The sequence below is a fragment of the Vidua chalybeata genome, chromosome 9 (genome assembly GCF_026979565.1).
Source record: "Vidua chalybeata isolate OUT-0048 chromosome 9, bVidCha1 merged haplotype, whole genome shotgun sequence".
Taxonomy (NCBI): domain Eukaryota; kingdom Metazoa; phylum Chordata; class Aves; order Passeriformes; family Viduidae; genus Vidua; species Vidua chalybeata.
The window spans coordinates 14,338,613-14,353,833 of record NC_071538.1 but is presented as its reverse complement, the minus strand read 5'-3'; the positions used below and the strand labels follow the sequence as shown (position 1 = coordinate 14,353,833).

At 41.9% G+C, this 15,221-nt stretch overlaps 1 protein-coding gene across 1 annotated transcript in view; it reads right to left on the bottom strand.

The window, feature by feature from the left end:
* The window catches only part of EIF2B3 (eukaryotic translation initiation factor 2B subunit gamma), a 99,237-nt gene that overhangs the window by 12,826 nt on the left and 71,190 nt on the right, over nucleotides 1–15,221 (bottom strand). Inside the window, exons 8-9 of the mRNA XM_053950872.1 lie at nucleotides 12,479–12,556; nucleotides 11,633–11,781 (exon numbers count right to left, since the gene is read on the bottom strand). Of these exons, the coding sequence (XP_053806847.1) occupies nucleotides 11,633–11,781; nucleotides 12,479–12,556 (227 nt within the window). The remainder of the gene's footprint in view (nucleotides 1–11,632; nucleotides 11,782–12,478; nucleotides 12,557–15,221) is intronic.

Sequence of the window (15,221 nt, the reverse complement as noted above, 5' to 3'; positions counted from 1 at the left end):
GGAAGCAGCACTGCCCACTGCTGCCATCCTGACTTAGCTTTCAACAGGACTAGTGAAGGGAATGGGAGAAGTTGCTCATTTCCCACTGAAATGGCTCCTATCCAGAATGTGTGCTCCAGCATACCTCCTCCTCTGTTGCTTTGAGCCAGTCAGATGAAAGCTTTCCCCTGCAAACTGTCAGGTTCCCACCATCTATCACTTCTCCTGAGCATGAGAGCACCTGTGAGTGCACTACACCTCTCAGCACTACCTTCATGAAGGAGGATATTCCCTAAAAGAGAGGGGATTTTAGCTGTCGGTCTGGAGTTCAGGCTGGAGAATACTGCATGTGTGTTCAGAGCCTACTCGAGCATTGGCTTTCAACTCCCCGAGAAAGAATAGCATTGTAACCAAGAAACTGCTGATGACATTAACATCAAAGATAATGGAGGCTCCTGCCAAACCATTTTTTGGGAGGGACAGGCCAGGGAACCAAGATGAACTTGTCTGTGCCAGGTGCTTGCAAATCAACCCTTCCCTGGTGCCAGGGTAAAACAAAACCCAAGAACTCCACCACCCCAGGAGTTTCTTAAAACTTATAAACCCAACCAACTGCAGAAGTTTTAAAGCCATACTCAATGCTCAGATTACCCCAATCACACAAACCAGCAGCAAATCCGGCTTTTATTGCTCAAGTGGAACAAAACTTCAAGAGATAAAAACACAATTTGTGGGTGTTCCCTTCACCCGCTGACAGATGTAACACAGCCATTTTGAAACCACTTGTAAATGCCTTTTTTCTTTAAAAAAAAAAAGTCATAAAGCCTGCCAAGAGAAGTATTTTGTGTGTTTATTTAATTTTTACTATTTTTTTCAAGTTGAAAAGTAAGGAATAAACTTTTATTCTCTTACAGGGTAAATATCAGATCTCAGGGCACTGCTGTAGTCTCCTTAGCTAAACTGCCACCACAGTTCCTGCCTTCCATAACAATTAGGTGCTATTAGCCCTCAAAGGTGCTCTGACAGCATCCAGCTTCATCAACTCTGGTGTGTGTGCGCATACACACACATTGATGTACTGCTTTATAATGCAAACCATATTTATTTTTTCCCCTGAAAATGTAGTATATTTTTAAACTTTTCAGCACGGTGAAAACGGATATCTCCTGACCTTAAAATCCAAAGAGCATGTTCAAACCCACAAGAGGAACTAATTTGGGGCATTTGATTTATGGCTGAAATTTCAATTTGAATTTGTTTTAAGTGTAATCACAAACTGAAAGTCTGGCAGCTGGGTGTTTTTCAGAAAATAAATAAAAATATTCAGTGTACATCTGCATTCTAGAGAGAGCATTTTACAAGCCCAGTCCTGTAGTGGGAACAGATGTAGGTAAAGCATTAATTTGTTCTACAGGTACAACGTGTAAATGGGAGCATATGAGAGCGTGTGCGCCTACGTCTGTGTCTGTGTGTCCGCTACATGCCTGCATCTGAGAGACAGAGCCCCACTTTGGGGTGGGTTTTTTTGAAAGTGAGAGAACAAGAGCAAAAGGAGTAGTGGCCAAGGAGGCATGGGGGGATTACAAGGATTTAGGTCTTTAAACTGCAGACCACCTAACAAGATCACTCTGAAATGCCACTAATTTCAGTTAAGGCCACAGACCTCCCTTCCTCTGCCCTCCCTCTCTCCCCCATTGTAAACAACTAATCCCAGCAGAAAACAACAGAGAGCAAAATGTACACACATTCTGCAACATTCCAGGTCCTTCTTTATCTTTTATTTATTTTTCTAAAAGGTCAGCGTATGTATGGAGGGAGGGGGGAGGGGAAGAAAGCCAAAAAAACCTCAAGTCCATCTCTTGTGTGGGCTTGAAGGAAGCTGGGAGAAAGCAAAGTCCAAGAGCACACAATATGGAGCTTTTATAGCACAGCAATTCCTGGACTCGGCTTACTTTCCCCTCCCTCTATTTGTGGCAAAGTCACATAGCTTTAAACCAAAGGACAGGGTGGTCGATTACATCTGAAAGAAATGTAAAGAATTGGGAAAGAATTCCATCTCCTGTCGAAATTATAAATAAGGAAGTATTAATCCCAGAGACAGGCTGATTTATGCAGCCCTGGAACTGCTGACTTTCAGCCCGAGTATCGGTCTATAAATCAAACTCTTAAATCAAGTGTGTCAATCGCTACAGCACTGTGATACTCAGGCAAAGCAAGGCACCTACCACTGAAAGCAAGAAGATTGCCAGAGGACTGAGGTGCCGTACCCTTCTTAATTTTCTGAAGTGTAAATCTGAGATCAAACATCCTTTGGGGGAACGGGAAATCAAAATACGCAGTGCTCAGCACACTGGGAGCAGGCAGCAGGAGTCCAAGACACAACCCCCTAATTACAGGCTACCCACTGATTATTTAGGACTCTGTGATTAAAGTGATGAACGCTCCTGGGAGAAAGGGGCTTAAGTAACTGAGGTCAAGACCTCAACTGCAGCTCTCGCCCTGGTTGTGCAAGCTTAGGAAGGTATGAATGTCACAGGTTTGCCTCACAGCAAATCTCCTGAAATGCCAATGGAAGTTATCCAGGCCTGGTACTTTAATCCAATTGTGCCAAAACCCCGACATAATCTCTGTTGGGCAGCAAAGTAAATGAGGTGTCTATAATGCAATGCTTAAAACTGTAGACTCACAAGAAAGCAAGCCTGGAGCACAAAGCCTAGGAGAGCCTGTTGGTACCGCTCTGCTGTGCCAAGCAGTCGGGTCTCGTGCGCCTCCAGATGAGCTACGAAACGGAGAGACTGACGCGGGAGTTAAAAGCAAAGGGTGACGTGCCTCAGCAGCTACTTTGCTGACTGAGGGGTAACAGATGTGAATTCCCCTGGGAGCAACATCCCCTTCTGCCCTGACCAAGGAGATAACAGCCACCACAGGCACCTTAACGACTCTAAGAGGTGGCAAAGAATCAGGGAGAGTTCTAAAACCTACCAGCAACCCCTGAAGGAATCCCCTGCTAGCCAGTGAGCTGGTGACTGGGACTCGTGATCACAGGGGTGAGGCACAAAGACCATAGAAAAACAGGGGAGAGGCAAAAACACTATTAGGGAACTTGGGAACCTGAAACGTTGCCTTTGCCAACATGCTTTACAGACCAATACATTTTTACAGCAACACACTTTTACACACAAACACAAGAACTCTGGGCACTATGCATCTCACATTATACATTCAAGTAAATACCAAAGCCTACAATAGATGCCAGCAGTACATGCTATAATTTATAGATATATTTCAAAGCAAGCATTCGTAAGTGAATTTGGCCTTTGATCTCCTGTTTTTCCCCTTGGGGGTAACAAAATCATTATACCCCTCTAAATTCTTCGCCCGTCTCTGAGGGTGTTTTCACTAAAGAACTTGTTTCATGTCTCTTTTCTAGCCAAGCTCATCACTGTGGTATGGCTCCTTTACACTTCTTCCCCACACCCTAAACATTTTGCATTACATATTGCATATACTTGCCAGCACTCGTATTTTCCAGTGAAAGTTCAACTGACCTTAAAGGATTGCCTCAAACATACCTTAATGTGTTTTATTAAGTGAAACTTAGGGTGCGGGGGGAGGTCGCCAGGAAGGTCATGCCTCACCTCCGAAACTTCAGTTACATCCAGCTGATCTTGGAACAAGCAAATTGGTGGCCTTTTATGTAGCTGCAAGCTCAGGGTTGCACATTTCAACACAAGTATGCTGCAAGGAGTTTACTGTGTGGGAACCACCACAAACAGGAAAACTGACCACCCTCTGGATTCTCTTTTGCAGAGTGGGAGGTGTAGGCCAGGTCCTACATGATTTTACAGACACTTCACTGAAGGCCAGGAAAAGCTACTCGTGTCTATGTGAAGGAAACAAAGCAGGAAAATTCACTACCACCTCTAGGTTTGCTTCACTTTCCCACCAGCTCACACAGACTGAGCGAGGTAACAGGCACAGTAAAAGGAGACCTTCTCTGGGGTTTTTGAAGCACAGTTCTGGGTTGAGAGCTGTGGCCTTTCAGAAGACATTATTGGTTAAGTCAGTTTCCATGTCATGTGAGTTAGGTTTTTGTAAATGCCACCCTTACAAATGAACCTGGCTTCTTAGATCCAAGCTGAACTTTTTCAACCCTTGTCTCCTCAGGAACTTAAGAGGCACGATGTGATAATTTCTTCCTCTTCCATACCTGGGTGGGAGAAGATTTTAAAGAGCATCAGAGGCATTCACACCCAGATTCCCACCAAAATCCAACAGCCATCAGCTGTTTGTGAAAAATCTCCATACTCTTTGATTAGACCCATGTGGTTAGCAGGAGAGAGAAACTTATTTATAGCTCTGAAGTCAGACATAATCCTGTCCACCTGAAGAAGCAAATCAGCAGAATGAGAGGAGATATTTCAAAATGCCACTTTTCAGGGCTCATCTGTGCTTTAAGTTCAACATTTGATGTACAAGATGTTTGGAAAACTGGGATGAGCTCCCTGCACTATCAGGGAAACATCTGCACCTGAGATTAAAGAGCAGGTGATTTATTTAAGAGAGATTGATGTACCAGGAAGCTAGCCAGAAGAAATTTTTTTTGAGGAGCTGCTAGTAATAATGTTTCAGACACTAACAAGATAACAGGTATTATATGAGAAATTTCCTCAATACATTAGATACAGTAGAATTTTACTTCAGTTGAAAGTAATTGAAAACCAGTTCCGCAAGTAGCTCCACCACTTCCTACTTACTAGTTTCCTACTTTGCGCTTTCTTCCTCAATTTATCTTCCTGAAAGCAAACTCTGCTGGCCAGAGGTTGTCTCTATTCAGTATCTTACATAGCATATGCAGTAAATTAAATACTAGAATGAAAGTTATAATTCCTAACCAAAAATGTTCACAGATTAAAATCAAGAGGTGTGACAGAAAGGACAGAACTGCTACATAATCAAGAGAAATAAGACCCTTTTTTACAGGCAGAGACTACAGTACATATAGTTTTCTTAATGAATTTAATTTTTATCCACATCCATGACATATTTTATCCATATATTTAAGATGAGCATGTGCTTTTTCTGAATGCAGCTCTCACTTTCCATGTGTTTTCTGCAATATCTATTCTAAACTTGTTCTTTCTAGGGAAGCAGGGAGCCAATTGGCAGTGTGAGATAAAGTGTTCAGGAGACAACAGCCATCTTAAAAAATGGTGCAAGATACAAAATCCTTAGGAATTTCAGCATAAGAAGATCTTTATTTTCAGCTTTGCAAACTATGGTGCTGGAAACATCTTCACCTCCTCATTCCTTTTCAAGAGGTTAGGTACTGTAAAATATGTTGCCTTGGCAATAGGATCATTCCTTTGTACTGCCACTGTCCAAGGGGACAAAGACTACTTATGCACTGAACCTCTATAAAGACTCAATTCCACCCTGGTTTTAATTAGAACTCACTTCAAACTGCTGACTGTTTCTACGTCAGGTGCTGATTTGGCACTATTGAGGAAACAACCAATAAACTTCACAATCAATCTGCAGTTAGTAGTCAATCCAGCTCGCCTCGCTTGTTGTTTTCTTCCTTTGTATGTTTTCTCATACAAAGTAGCAATAAATTGAAGACATGTGGCAAACTAGAGTAGCCTTAACCAGTCACATGTGGTCTCTCTCCAGTCCCCTCACTGAACAGAATTTCAGCAGCTGTCCACCTACTTTCATACAGGTAGCCAGAACAAACAAAATCCACTGCATAACTTACTGTCTTCACATGACTGAAGAAGGACAATGCTAGTTTTGGCTGACAAAACATTTTCGGTGCCAGTTCTTTCTTCACATATCTGGGTACTCTAGTCCTTCATACTAATTTTTACTTCAGCCTATTCCTTTTGCCCAGGGAGTCAGAACTCCAAGGTTTACCACATCTTCCCGTGGGACTCTTCTAACTTTCCCTCTGTCCTCAACACTCACATCACCTCCCTGCAGTTTGTAACTCAAAGCCTTTGGTGTCACCTCCCTTGCATTCCAAGTTTCCTGATGCTGCAACACTTTGCAATTTGCTGGCTTCACAGTGCAGCCTGACCCAAAACATATCTGCCTTTTTAACCCCTTCCCTTTCCAAAAGGTGACTAGCTGTGTGCCACATGGGGAGCTTCAGCAGTTCAGTTCAGTTCTTTTGGGTAGTATGTTTGTATGTGGTTCCAACAACATCCTGTAAACTTTACAAGCAAAGATATGAGGCTATTGTTCAGTAATTCCTGCCCCTGCACAAACTCAATAACCTCAGTCACACCTGCAACCCCACTCTTACAGTTCCTGAACCAAATGTCCACTGCATCAAGGCTATCTGCCAACTGTCTGCTGCAAACTCCTTTCTGGAGGGAACTCTCTCCTTTTCCCATTGCTAATCCTGGTTTGGGATACAGTTCTTCTGGTAAAATTACAGGTGAGTCAAGTTGAGCTTCCTTGGTTCCTCTGTGAAGATCTGGTACTTTCTTGCTGTGGAGGTGAAATCTAGAAGCAAATCTTGGGCCGTTTGCTCTCTCTGATAATCAGAGCAGCCTATTTATGATTTCCATAAAATCATCATTTCAAGCAGAATGCTTTCCTGTATTTTCATGAAAAAATAAAAGCAGCAAAATACTTCATTTCAGACTATATCTACCACACAGTCCTTATGGTACTGACCACCACCATGTCAACAAGACCTTTTCAAAGCATGGCTTACAGCAGACTCAGTATTTATCTGAGCTTTTAACTCTTGCCTTCTCAACTAACCTCTAAATAGTCCAAAGACCAGATCTTTTTCCCTACTAAACAGTCCCTTTCCCATAATCTTTACCAGGGAAACATTAATTTTCCACAACCAAGGAAAAAGGATATAATGTGCAAATAAAATGGCCAAACTCCTTCCCGTAAGTGTATACACTGGGATAGTTTTACTAACAAACAAGAGATTTCGAAATATTTATCTGCAGGGATGGAATAAAAGATTCAACATGTTTTTCCTGTTAATATTATTTGTAATGCTCAGAGTGCTTCAGCACAAGGTCCTGTATGACCAGAGCAATTAGATGTTCCTGCTGCCAGAAGGTAGCAAACTAAGTAAAACAACAAGAATGGTAAAAATACAGCCAATGTTTGATAAAAACCAACAAACCAACTGTTAAAACAAAAGCCAGAACAGGAACCTGAAGCTAAATTAATCCATCCATATCTAGGTCTCATTTCAAAACGGTGTGCCTAAGTCTACCAAACGAAACAACATTAAAGAACCATAGAGTAATTTAGGTTGGAAGGGACCTTTAAGGGCTATGTAGTCCATGCCTCCTTAAATGAGTGGGGACATCTTTAGCTAGACCAGGTTGATCAGGGCCCCATTCAGCCTGGCTGAACATTTCCAGGGATGGGGCAGTCCCAGCTCGTCTGGGCAACTTGTGCCAATGCCTCAAAACTCTTACAGTAAACAATTTCTTCCTTATATCTAGTCTATCTTCTTTTAGTTTAAAGCCATTAGCCCTTGTCCTATCGCAGGAGGCTGAGCTGAAGTTTGTAATCATCAGTCTTATAAGTCCCCTTTAAGTTCTGAGATGTCACAATGAGGTGTCCCTGCAGCCTTCTCTACTGACCAACCCCAACTCTTTCAGTCTTCACAGAAGTGCTCCAGCCCTCTGATCAGTATTATGTCTGATCATATGTATTATGGTCCATAAAGTTGAGAGGTGTGGGAAGAGAGACTGACAGTGAAGAATGAGGCAAAAAAAGTGGCTGAGTACCTCAGCCTTCTCCTCACCTGCTGTGACCAGCTTGCCAGCCATGCTTATCAGGGGGTTAAATCTACCAGGCATTACTTTTCATTTGCAAATGGCACAATCCCCCTGGGCAACCAAGCTTCAGTCAGTCTGTGGGTGTTACACGCTGTCCCTTTGCAAGAGAGCTACCATGAGGGGACTCCTGCACCAAAGATGCAGCAATCCAAGGACCCTCTTGTGCTGCTCCATCCCTGACAAAAACAGAGCAAAGAGAAGGGGCAGTCCTGAGACACTACAGAGACTAAGGACACACACAGCTACTGCAGAAACATCCACATAGACAAGGTTTTCAAGCGAATTATGATTTTAGCTCAATTAGTAGATTTTCTCCAGCTATGTAACTCAGTGCAGTCATTTGTCACTGAGCTCTAGGGAGCCATCCAGAGGGAAAAAAAGAAGTGTTTTGCCACTGCAGCCTGTTCACCTGGGCAGTCAGCATCTCTCAGCACTTGAGCTGTTGTATAAATTACATCCCTCCCAGCTTGGTCAAGTACGTCCATCATTCAGCACATATGTAATCTTTGCTATTTATTGTCTCATTGATGGAAGAATTAGCTGCACAGTGGGAAACACGTTAAGAAAGGACTACCAATTATTTTGCCCTGTTACTAACTTCTTTAATCCCCTGTAATCTCTTCTAAGGGGGGGATTCATATCTACTCAAATCACTGCACAGGAGACATATATAATGTAATAGAAGCCCTACACACCAAAGCAAACAAACCCAACTTCTGGTACTCCAGAGTATCAAATGCACCAGTCATTGCTGGAGGACAGATCGTAATTTGCAAACAGTATGTATGCAATGGACTGTCCAAACTAACCCCAGTTACTTGATCCATTCAGTTGGGAAAGTTATCATCACCTAGGCCATGACCTCCGATCCTCCAATAGTGAGACAACCACTGCCTAATAAGAGATACCTGGTTTTGTTCTAAGCACCTTGTGGTGTTCCCACCTACACAGCAAGAATTTATCCATTTCAGAAGCTGGTATTAAATACTAGCTGTGAGACTATTCAAATTTTTTTTTCTGCTTTGGAGATGTAATTTGTGGATCTTGACCCTGCAGGAATTATGGCACAGGATCCTCAATCACATTGTAGGAGAACTACCAAGAGAGAAACATTTAAAATTTTGGTTTTGGTGAGTTTTGTTTGTTTGTCCATTTTGTTTTGCTTTTTGTATATTGACCAGTATATTTGTATAGTGAACTGATGCTGCTGATCACTTTTGCAGCTGAGATGAGAAAAAAAAAAGAAAGATTCAACCCAGAGAAGCTAGAAGTCATGGAAGAGGCAAGGGAAATACCAAGGCAGTGCCATGTAGCTCTTGATAAATGAACTTAGAATGCAGAACAATTTTTGCATTTGATTGTTCCCAGTATCCCAACTTTAAAATAAAAGATTTATCTGATCTTTCTTTCTTTTGAGTTATCTACACTTTTGTCTTTTCCATAAGTGTCCTACTTCAGTCTGCTCAGCCTACTGCTTCAAGTTGGTGTTACTGCAATGAAGACTCCTAAGAATGGCCTTCAGTTACCATTCACATTTGACTTGGGCATTATTATAGTAGACCATTAGTCTGGTTGAGCTGCTCATGTCAGCATAAAAACGTATATTCTTTAAATAACACAGTTTTTATCCACTTCTCAATGCAATTTCAAAATTCTAATATACAGTACCTTAGTTGGTAAAGCTGCCTTACTTGTAGGATATTTGCTGTGCAATAAAAAAAAATGAATTAGATCTGTCAAGGTGCTTTATTATGCTCATTTTGACCCGTATCAGCCAACACATACTGGCTTTCCAATTAAAGATTGAGACATTTTCTGAAGTTGTGATTAGATAAAGCCTGAGCTGTTTTAGAGACACTTGGGAGAAGAGGTGTTTATAAGGAGTTGTCCACTGTGGACAGTTTAAAGCTAAACCACATATAATTTATCCACCTGTTGCAAATGGATCTATCAACATGAGTAAGAATGATTAGTATTTTAACAAAAATCCAACAGATTTAACCAAAGTAATGAAAGAGAGTCAAAATACATTTTAAAAATACATAGAAATCCTTCAATGCAAGCAAGGCTTCTTTCAACAAAACTCAGCAGCTAGAGTATTTCTGTTTTTCACTACCTGTGTATGCATGACTGCATGCCCTTCTAATCTTAAGACTTACCATAATGCAATAAGAAATAATTTATCAGCTCAGTATCTGTGCAGATCTACATAATATTAATTACAGTATTCTTTGCAATAATCCAGGGTCTATGGTCTTAATTTCAGCTGGACAGGAATAATTACAAATTTGACTCCAGTGCATCAGCATGCAGTAACCAGAGAGCAGCTAAAGGGGGTAAAACCCTTTGGACTGTGAGGTTTTTCACTCTTTGGTGGCTATATTGTTTTCACTAAGAGTGACTAGAGATTACATTGTTTTCTAGAAATCACAAAAATGTTACCCCAAAAGTCAGTTTATCTCTCTTAAAAATAATATATCACCAACTTAACGATGCTTGTGGAATTCTGTTGAAATGCTTAAGGTAACAGCTCTGGGATCGATTTAGGATTTAGAACGCTACTAAATGCCAATGCAGACAAACACAAGATGATTTGGGACTCTTCATAAAAATAGTGCTATTTATACACTTAGCTGCCTCTGCAATTTAATGGTAGAGCTGCTGACCTCATATGCAAAACCATACCATTACGATTGTGGCATCAATTCATTAATCAAAATGACAGGGGGTCTCATGATCAAATAAGAGAGGTTCCTCTACTTTTTATGACAGTACTGCTTGTGATACAGCCATACTGGATCCATCTGTGATTGAACTGGAAACCAGCTATTTTCTATACTCAATGGAATTCTGATTTATGATGTGCTTGAAATGACTGAGGATTTCTATTAAAGACAAACACTTTGTGGTAAGGTACCATACTTACCTGTAATTTAGTTATGTAACAGTAGTATCCTCCATAGACCCCACATCCTTTGGGGTTTTATGTTTTTCAGATATGCAACTTTCAGAGCCAACTTGGCATTTTTTAAGAGTTTGGCCCTTTTCCTGAGGCCCTAAGCAAACCTCAAGCCATGAAGGAGCAGAGAATTTATACAGGTCTGCACAGACTCAATCAGCAGTTTCCTTTCCACTGACATCCACAGGAAGCCAGCATGTATGGAAAGATGGGGGCATGCAGACATCAACAATTACAGACAGGCCACTTTTCCCACATTTGGAAATGTATAGCTCAAGCCTAACTATTTAGTCAGTGTCTTTAGTGCATGAGAAACCTCTACTAGCTGGCAGATTCTCTCTTTGAAAAGTTTATTAATTCATTCTATTACTCAGCACAGGCAATAGTAAAGTAAAGGCTGCAGGATGACAAAAAAAAGGGCCAAAGAAAATCATGTTTTAGGTGAAGCTGTAATATTCAAATGTGAGAAGATTATTTCTAGCTGGCAAGCATACCACTTTAAATTATGCTTTGTGCCTCAACTATTTTAGGGATACTCACTGATCCAGCCATTAAAACAACACCTGTAAGAATGACACACAAGGTCATATAGATTCATACATCCACTTCACTTACTTACACATTCTGAAGATGACAGGATCTACTGTAAAAAGAAGACATTTATGTTCCAAGACTCTTGTTAGTTCATTTCACTTGTGCACTTCTGGACTGCTTATAGAGACTTATTTATGACTTGGTCTTTGCAAACACACCCCCTGGTATCATCTCTTCTGGCTGAGGATTCTTTACAGGACAGAAATTACTGACTCAGGATCTACCTAGAAAAACAAGCTGCAAATTTAGGGAACTAAGGTACAAAACGGTAACCTACCCTTCCTCAATTGTAACAGAATTCATGATGATACAGTTTGTTATCTTAACTTTGTCTTTTATGGTACACATGCTGCCGATGATGGAGTGTTTGATGGATGTCTTTTCTCCAATTTGTGTGGATGACCCAATGATGCTGTCTGATCCAATCTAGGGAAGAAAAGAACAGAAACTAGCAAAAGTATATGGAGCTCTCCGATACATGTTCTCCATACACCCCTCTCAAAGCACATTTCAAGCACTCATCAATGAAGTTTACCCTGCTCTACCCTGAGGGATCCTTGGCAGAGGAAAGACCTGAAAATTTAGGCCCCTCCCCACAGACAGACAGTCTTCCCAAGGTCTGTTAGCTTGGTAAAACTCCATCGGTGGATCTGGCTCTGTAGGCTTCATGCAGAAGTTAAGCATGATAGGTACATTCCTGCTGATACTCACTGGTTTCACTAAGGTTTGCCCTGTGAGACCTGTTAAAGGGAGGCTTGAAGCTGGCATTCAACCAAAACACATTAGTAAGAAGCAAAGCTAAAATACTGACCCTTTCTGGGTTTGGTGTCCTTAGGGAGGCAAACTTCTCAACTACCAGGAACTGCCATTAGGGAACAAGAGGCTGCAGTGTCTGACTTGGGAGTAAGATAGACTTTTTACCAAACATTTTGAAAGAGAGAGACTGAAAGGCTGAACCCCCTGGGTGAACCTACAGAAGACTCTGGGCTGCATCACCTATGTTCCACCATTCCACACTTCAGAACTTGGCTTCACTTCCAATGATGAATCTTAGCAAGCAGTTCTTGAAACAAAGTGGTTGCAGACTACTGAAAGAAGAGAGATGGGAAAAGGCAACACTTACCATGCCTCTGTCAGTGATCTGTGCAGACCCATGAACCAATGACTCTTCCAGACCCAGATTAAGCAATAATTTTGGAACCTACATGAAAAAACCCACATCACAAATTAACATAATAGTGCTGTACCAAATATGACTTTGGTTTCCATTGCACAAGTGTATTTGCCATAAACATTTTAACTTATGGGAAGAGGTAGGTCACTGCATTTCAAATGTCCACCAGGTATGTGTGATTTATCACCTCCCACTTTTGTAAAGGAGACAGGTACACTGCTACCACAGTGCACTACATGTCTCCTTTCAACTCAGCTTCCCATCTGTGGAGAAGCAGTGGATCAGCAGCAGCTGGCTCCAGATGAGCACAGTGACATCCTGTATGTTACCACAATGTCCAGCACGTGCCATTCCTAATGCAGCTCAGCGTGTTTTACACTGCCCAGTAAAGCAAGGGAGGGAAGCAAGTAATAACAAATATAAATGAATAAAATGGTATAAAAAGATGACTGTGTCCAGCCCACTCCATAAGATAGTATTCTGAGGCATGGGCAACAAAATTGTATTTCAGATGTCTAAATAGAAAGAAACTAAAGTTGATCAAGTGGCTATTCCAGATGATAGAAAGCTGCACAAGAAAAGGCTCTCAACAGGGAGAAGGCAGGTGTTAGATAAGCAGACAGAGCAGCAATGGCAATAGAGACACAGCCGATGAGGTAGCCAAGAACAAACCCATGGAGAGCAATTCTGAACTGGCTCCTTAAAGGAAGGGGAGGTAGCATTGTAGGAGGATGGGTTATCACTCCATCATTCCTCCTTTTGTGGGTGAAAGAGCAGCCTGAGGCATGCATCTCCTGGCATCAGGCTGAAGCCAAGGTCACACAGTACAGAAGAAGTGAGGACAGCAGGATGGGGATGTCAGGGGAGGTGGGAGCCTTGCAGCAATGCACAGACACAGTGCTACAGTTACTGGCAGGAGTAATGCAATGTATGATGTCTCTTGGTAGGACAGAGATGGCAGTCAAAGGAACACAAGGGTGAATGAGGGCTAAGAGGTCTGTGTCACAGCAAACTGTATGGCTGAATGAGAGGCAGCATGTGCTAGGGCTGCTGTGGAGCTCTGCACATGCTGCTTGGCCAGCCAGGATGTGGGCACTCACGGACCCATCTGGGAGGTCATCTGGAGTCTCAGCACAGTGATGGTGCAACTGAGTTTGCCTCAAGGAAGGAAGCAGCACTCATTAAGTCTTCCTTTTCTCTACCCAAGCACCTACTTTTACAAAACTCTTAGAAAAGCTTATCTCTGAGATCTCTATTGCTCTGTTAAATTTGGCTGAATGATGCCAGCAATTTCCAAAGCTGCTATTAAGGAACTGCTACGCAGTTGTGTAAAATTATTTCCTTAGAAAGCTGTGATAACAAGAGCTGATGGCTAAGGAGTGAAAAGCAAATGCCACAGATCTGAAGAAGATGGGATCAGATGAGCTCACATTTCTGAGTTATCATTTCAGTTTGCCTGTTGGTCCCAGTAGACATTTTCACATCTGTAGCTCTTTATATCTTGAAGTTGGCCCTTCCCACTAGACTTGGATTTTGTTTATTTTTTAAAAAGCAAGAGTAGGTTAGATCCTTCAGTCCAAGGTGCAAGCCCTACAGAAAACCACCAGGTTACCAGAATACCACAAACTAGGCAAATCCATCTGGATGATGCTGGCTGGGTGAAGAGATGTCCTAACGTGTCACCTGACATGCGACACAAAGATCCAGGAGAGGAACACACACTAAAGCATACCTACAGCATAGGTTGGAAAGGTTCCTACTATCCAGTGTTGATCTGCAGGAAGGGAAAAAATGAAGAAAGGCTCTCACCCTCCTTGGTGGAAAGGTGGTGTGGTGATAAATAAAGGATTTTACTGGCCAGAGCAAAGGCCTTATTAGAATCAGTCAGTGCTAGTGCAGCCTGAGGGGTAACCCATGAAAGCTGCAAGCTCAAGCATTTTGCTCTAAAAAGAAAGGTTAGACTGGGGGCAGGAGTCAGAGGGAGTGCCTGGGTCAAGGGAAGGTTTAAGATGTGTTTGGATTTAATTCATCTTACAAAGAAACTATTTCCTGCTATTGAAGATAACTCCCTCCTGAACCCACCTGCCCACACACAGGCTGCAGGCATCCAGGAACTCAGCTGGAAGTGAAATGATGTGAGCAGTGTTTCCCCACCAGAAGGGCAATGGGTTAGGATGCCATTCCTTCCCACAGCTACTGGACTGGACTGCTACTGCAATGTGAGTCTGTCCTTTGGGACCTCAAAGTTATAGGTCCCGACTTTGCAGCAAGTGGATCAGGATCTGGTCTGTGAAGGCCAAGATAGGAGCAAACTAAACAACCAAAATCTTCCTTAGAGACCAACAAAACAGGTAACCCTGCCCCCCCATCAAATTAAATGTGCATATTTTATGAGGATTAGCAAGAGAAACAAAATGCAGTGGCACTGAAAAAAGGAACTACTTTCTCACAACTCCTCATTAAGCTCCATTTTATGTTTTACCTCCACATAGTTTCCTTAGAAATTTTACCATCCTGAAAAAGTTCAAAATTCAAAGAAAATCCTTTCCAATGTTGAAGGCCCCAATGTGACTTCAAAACACTAATTCTTTGTACCACCCAGGAGCAAACATATTTCCTGAACTAACCAAAATGTAGAATATTTAGGTTAAAAAAAACCCAACCAAAAACAAAAAACCAACACAAAAAATCC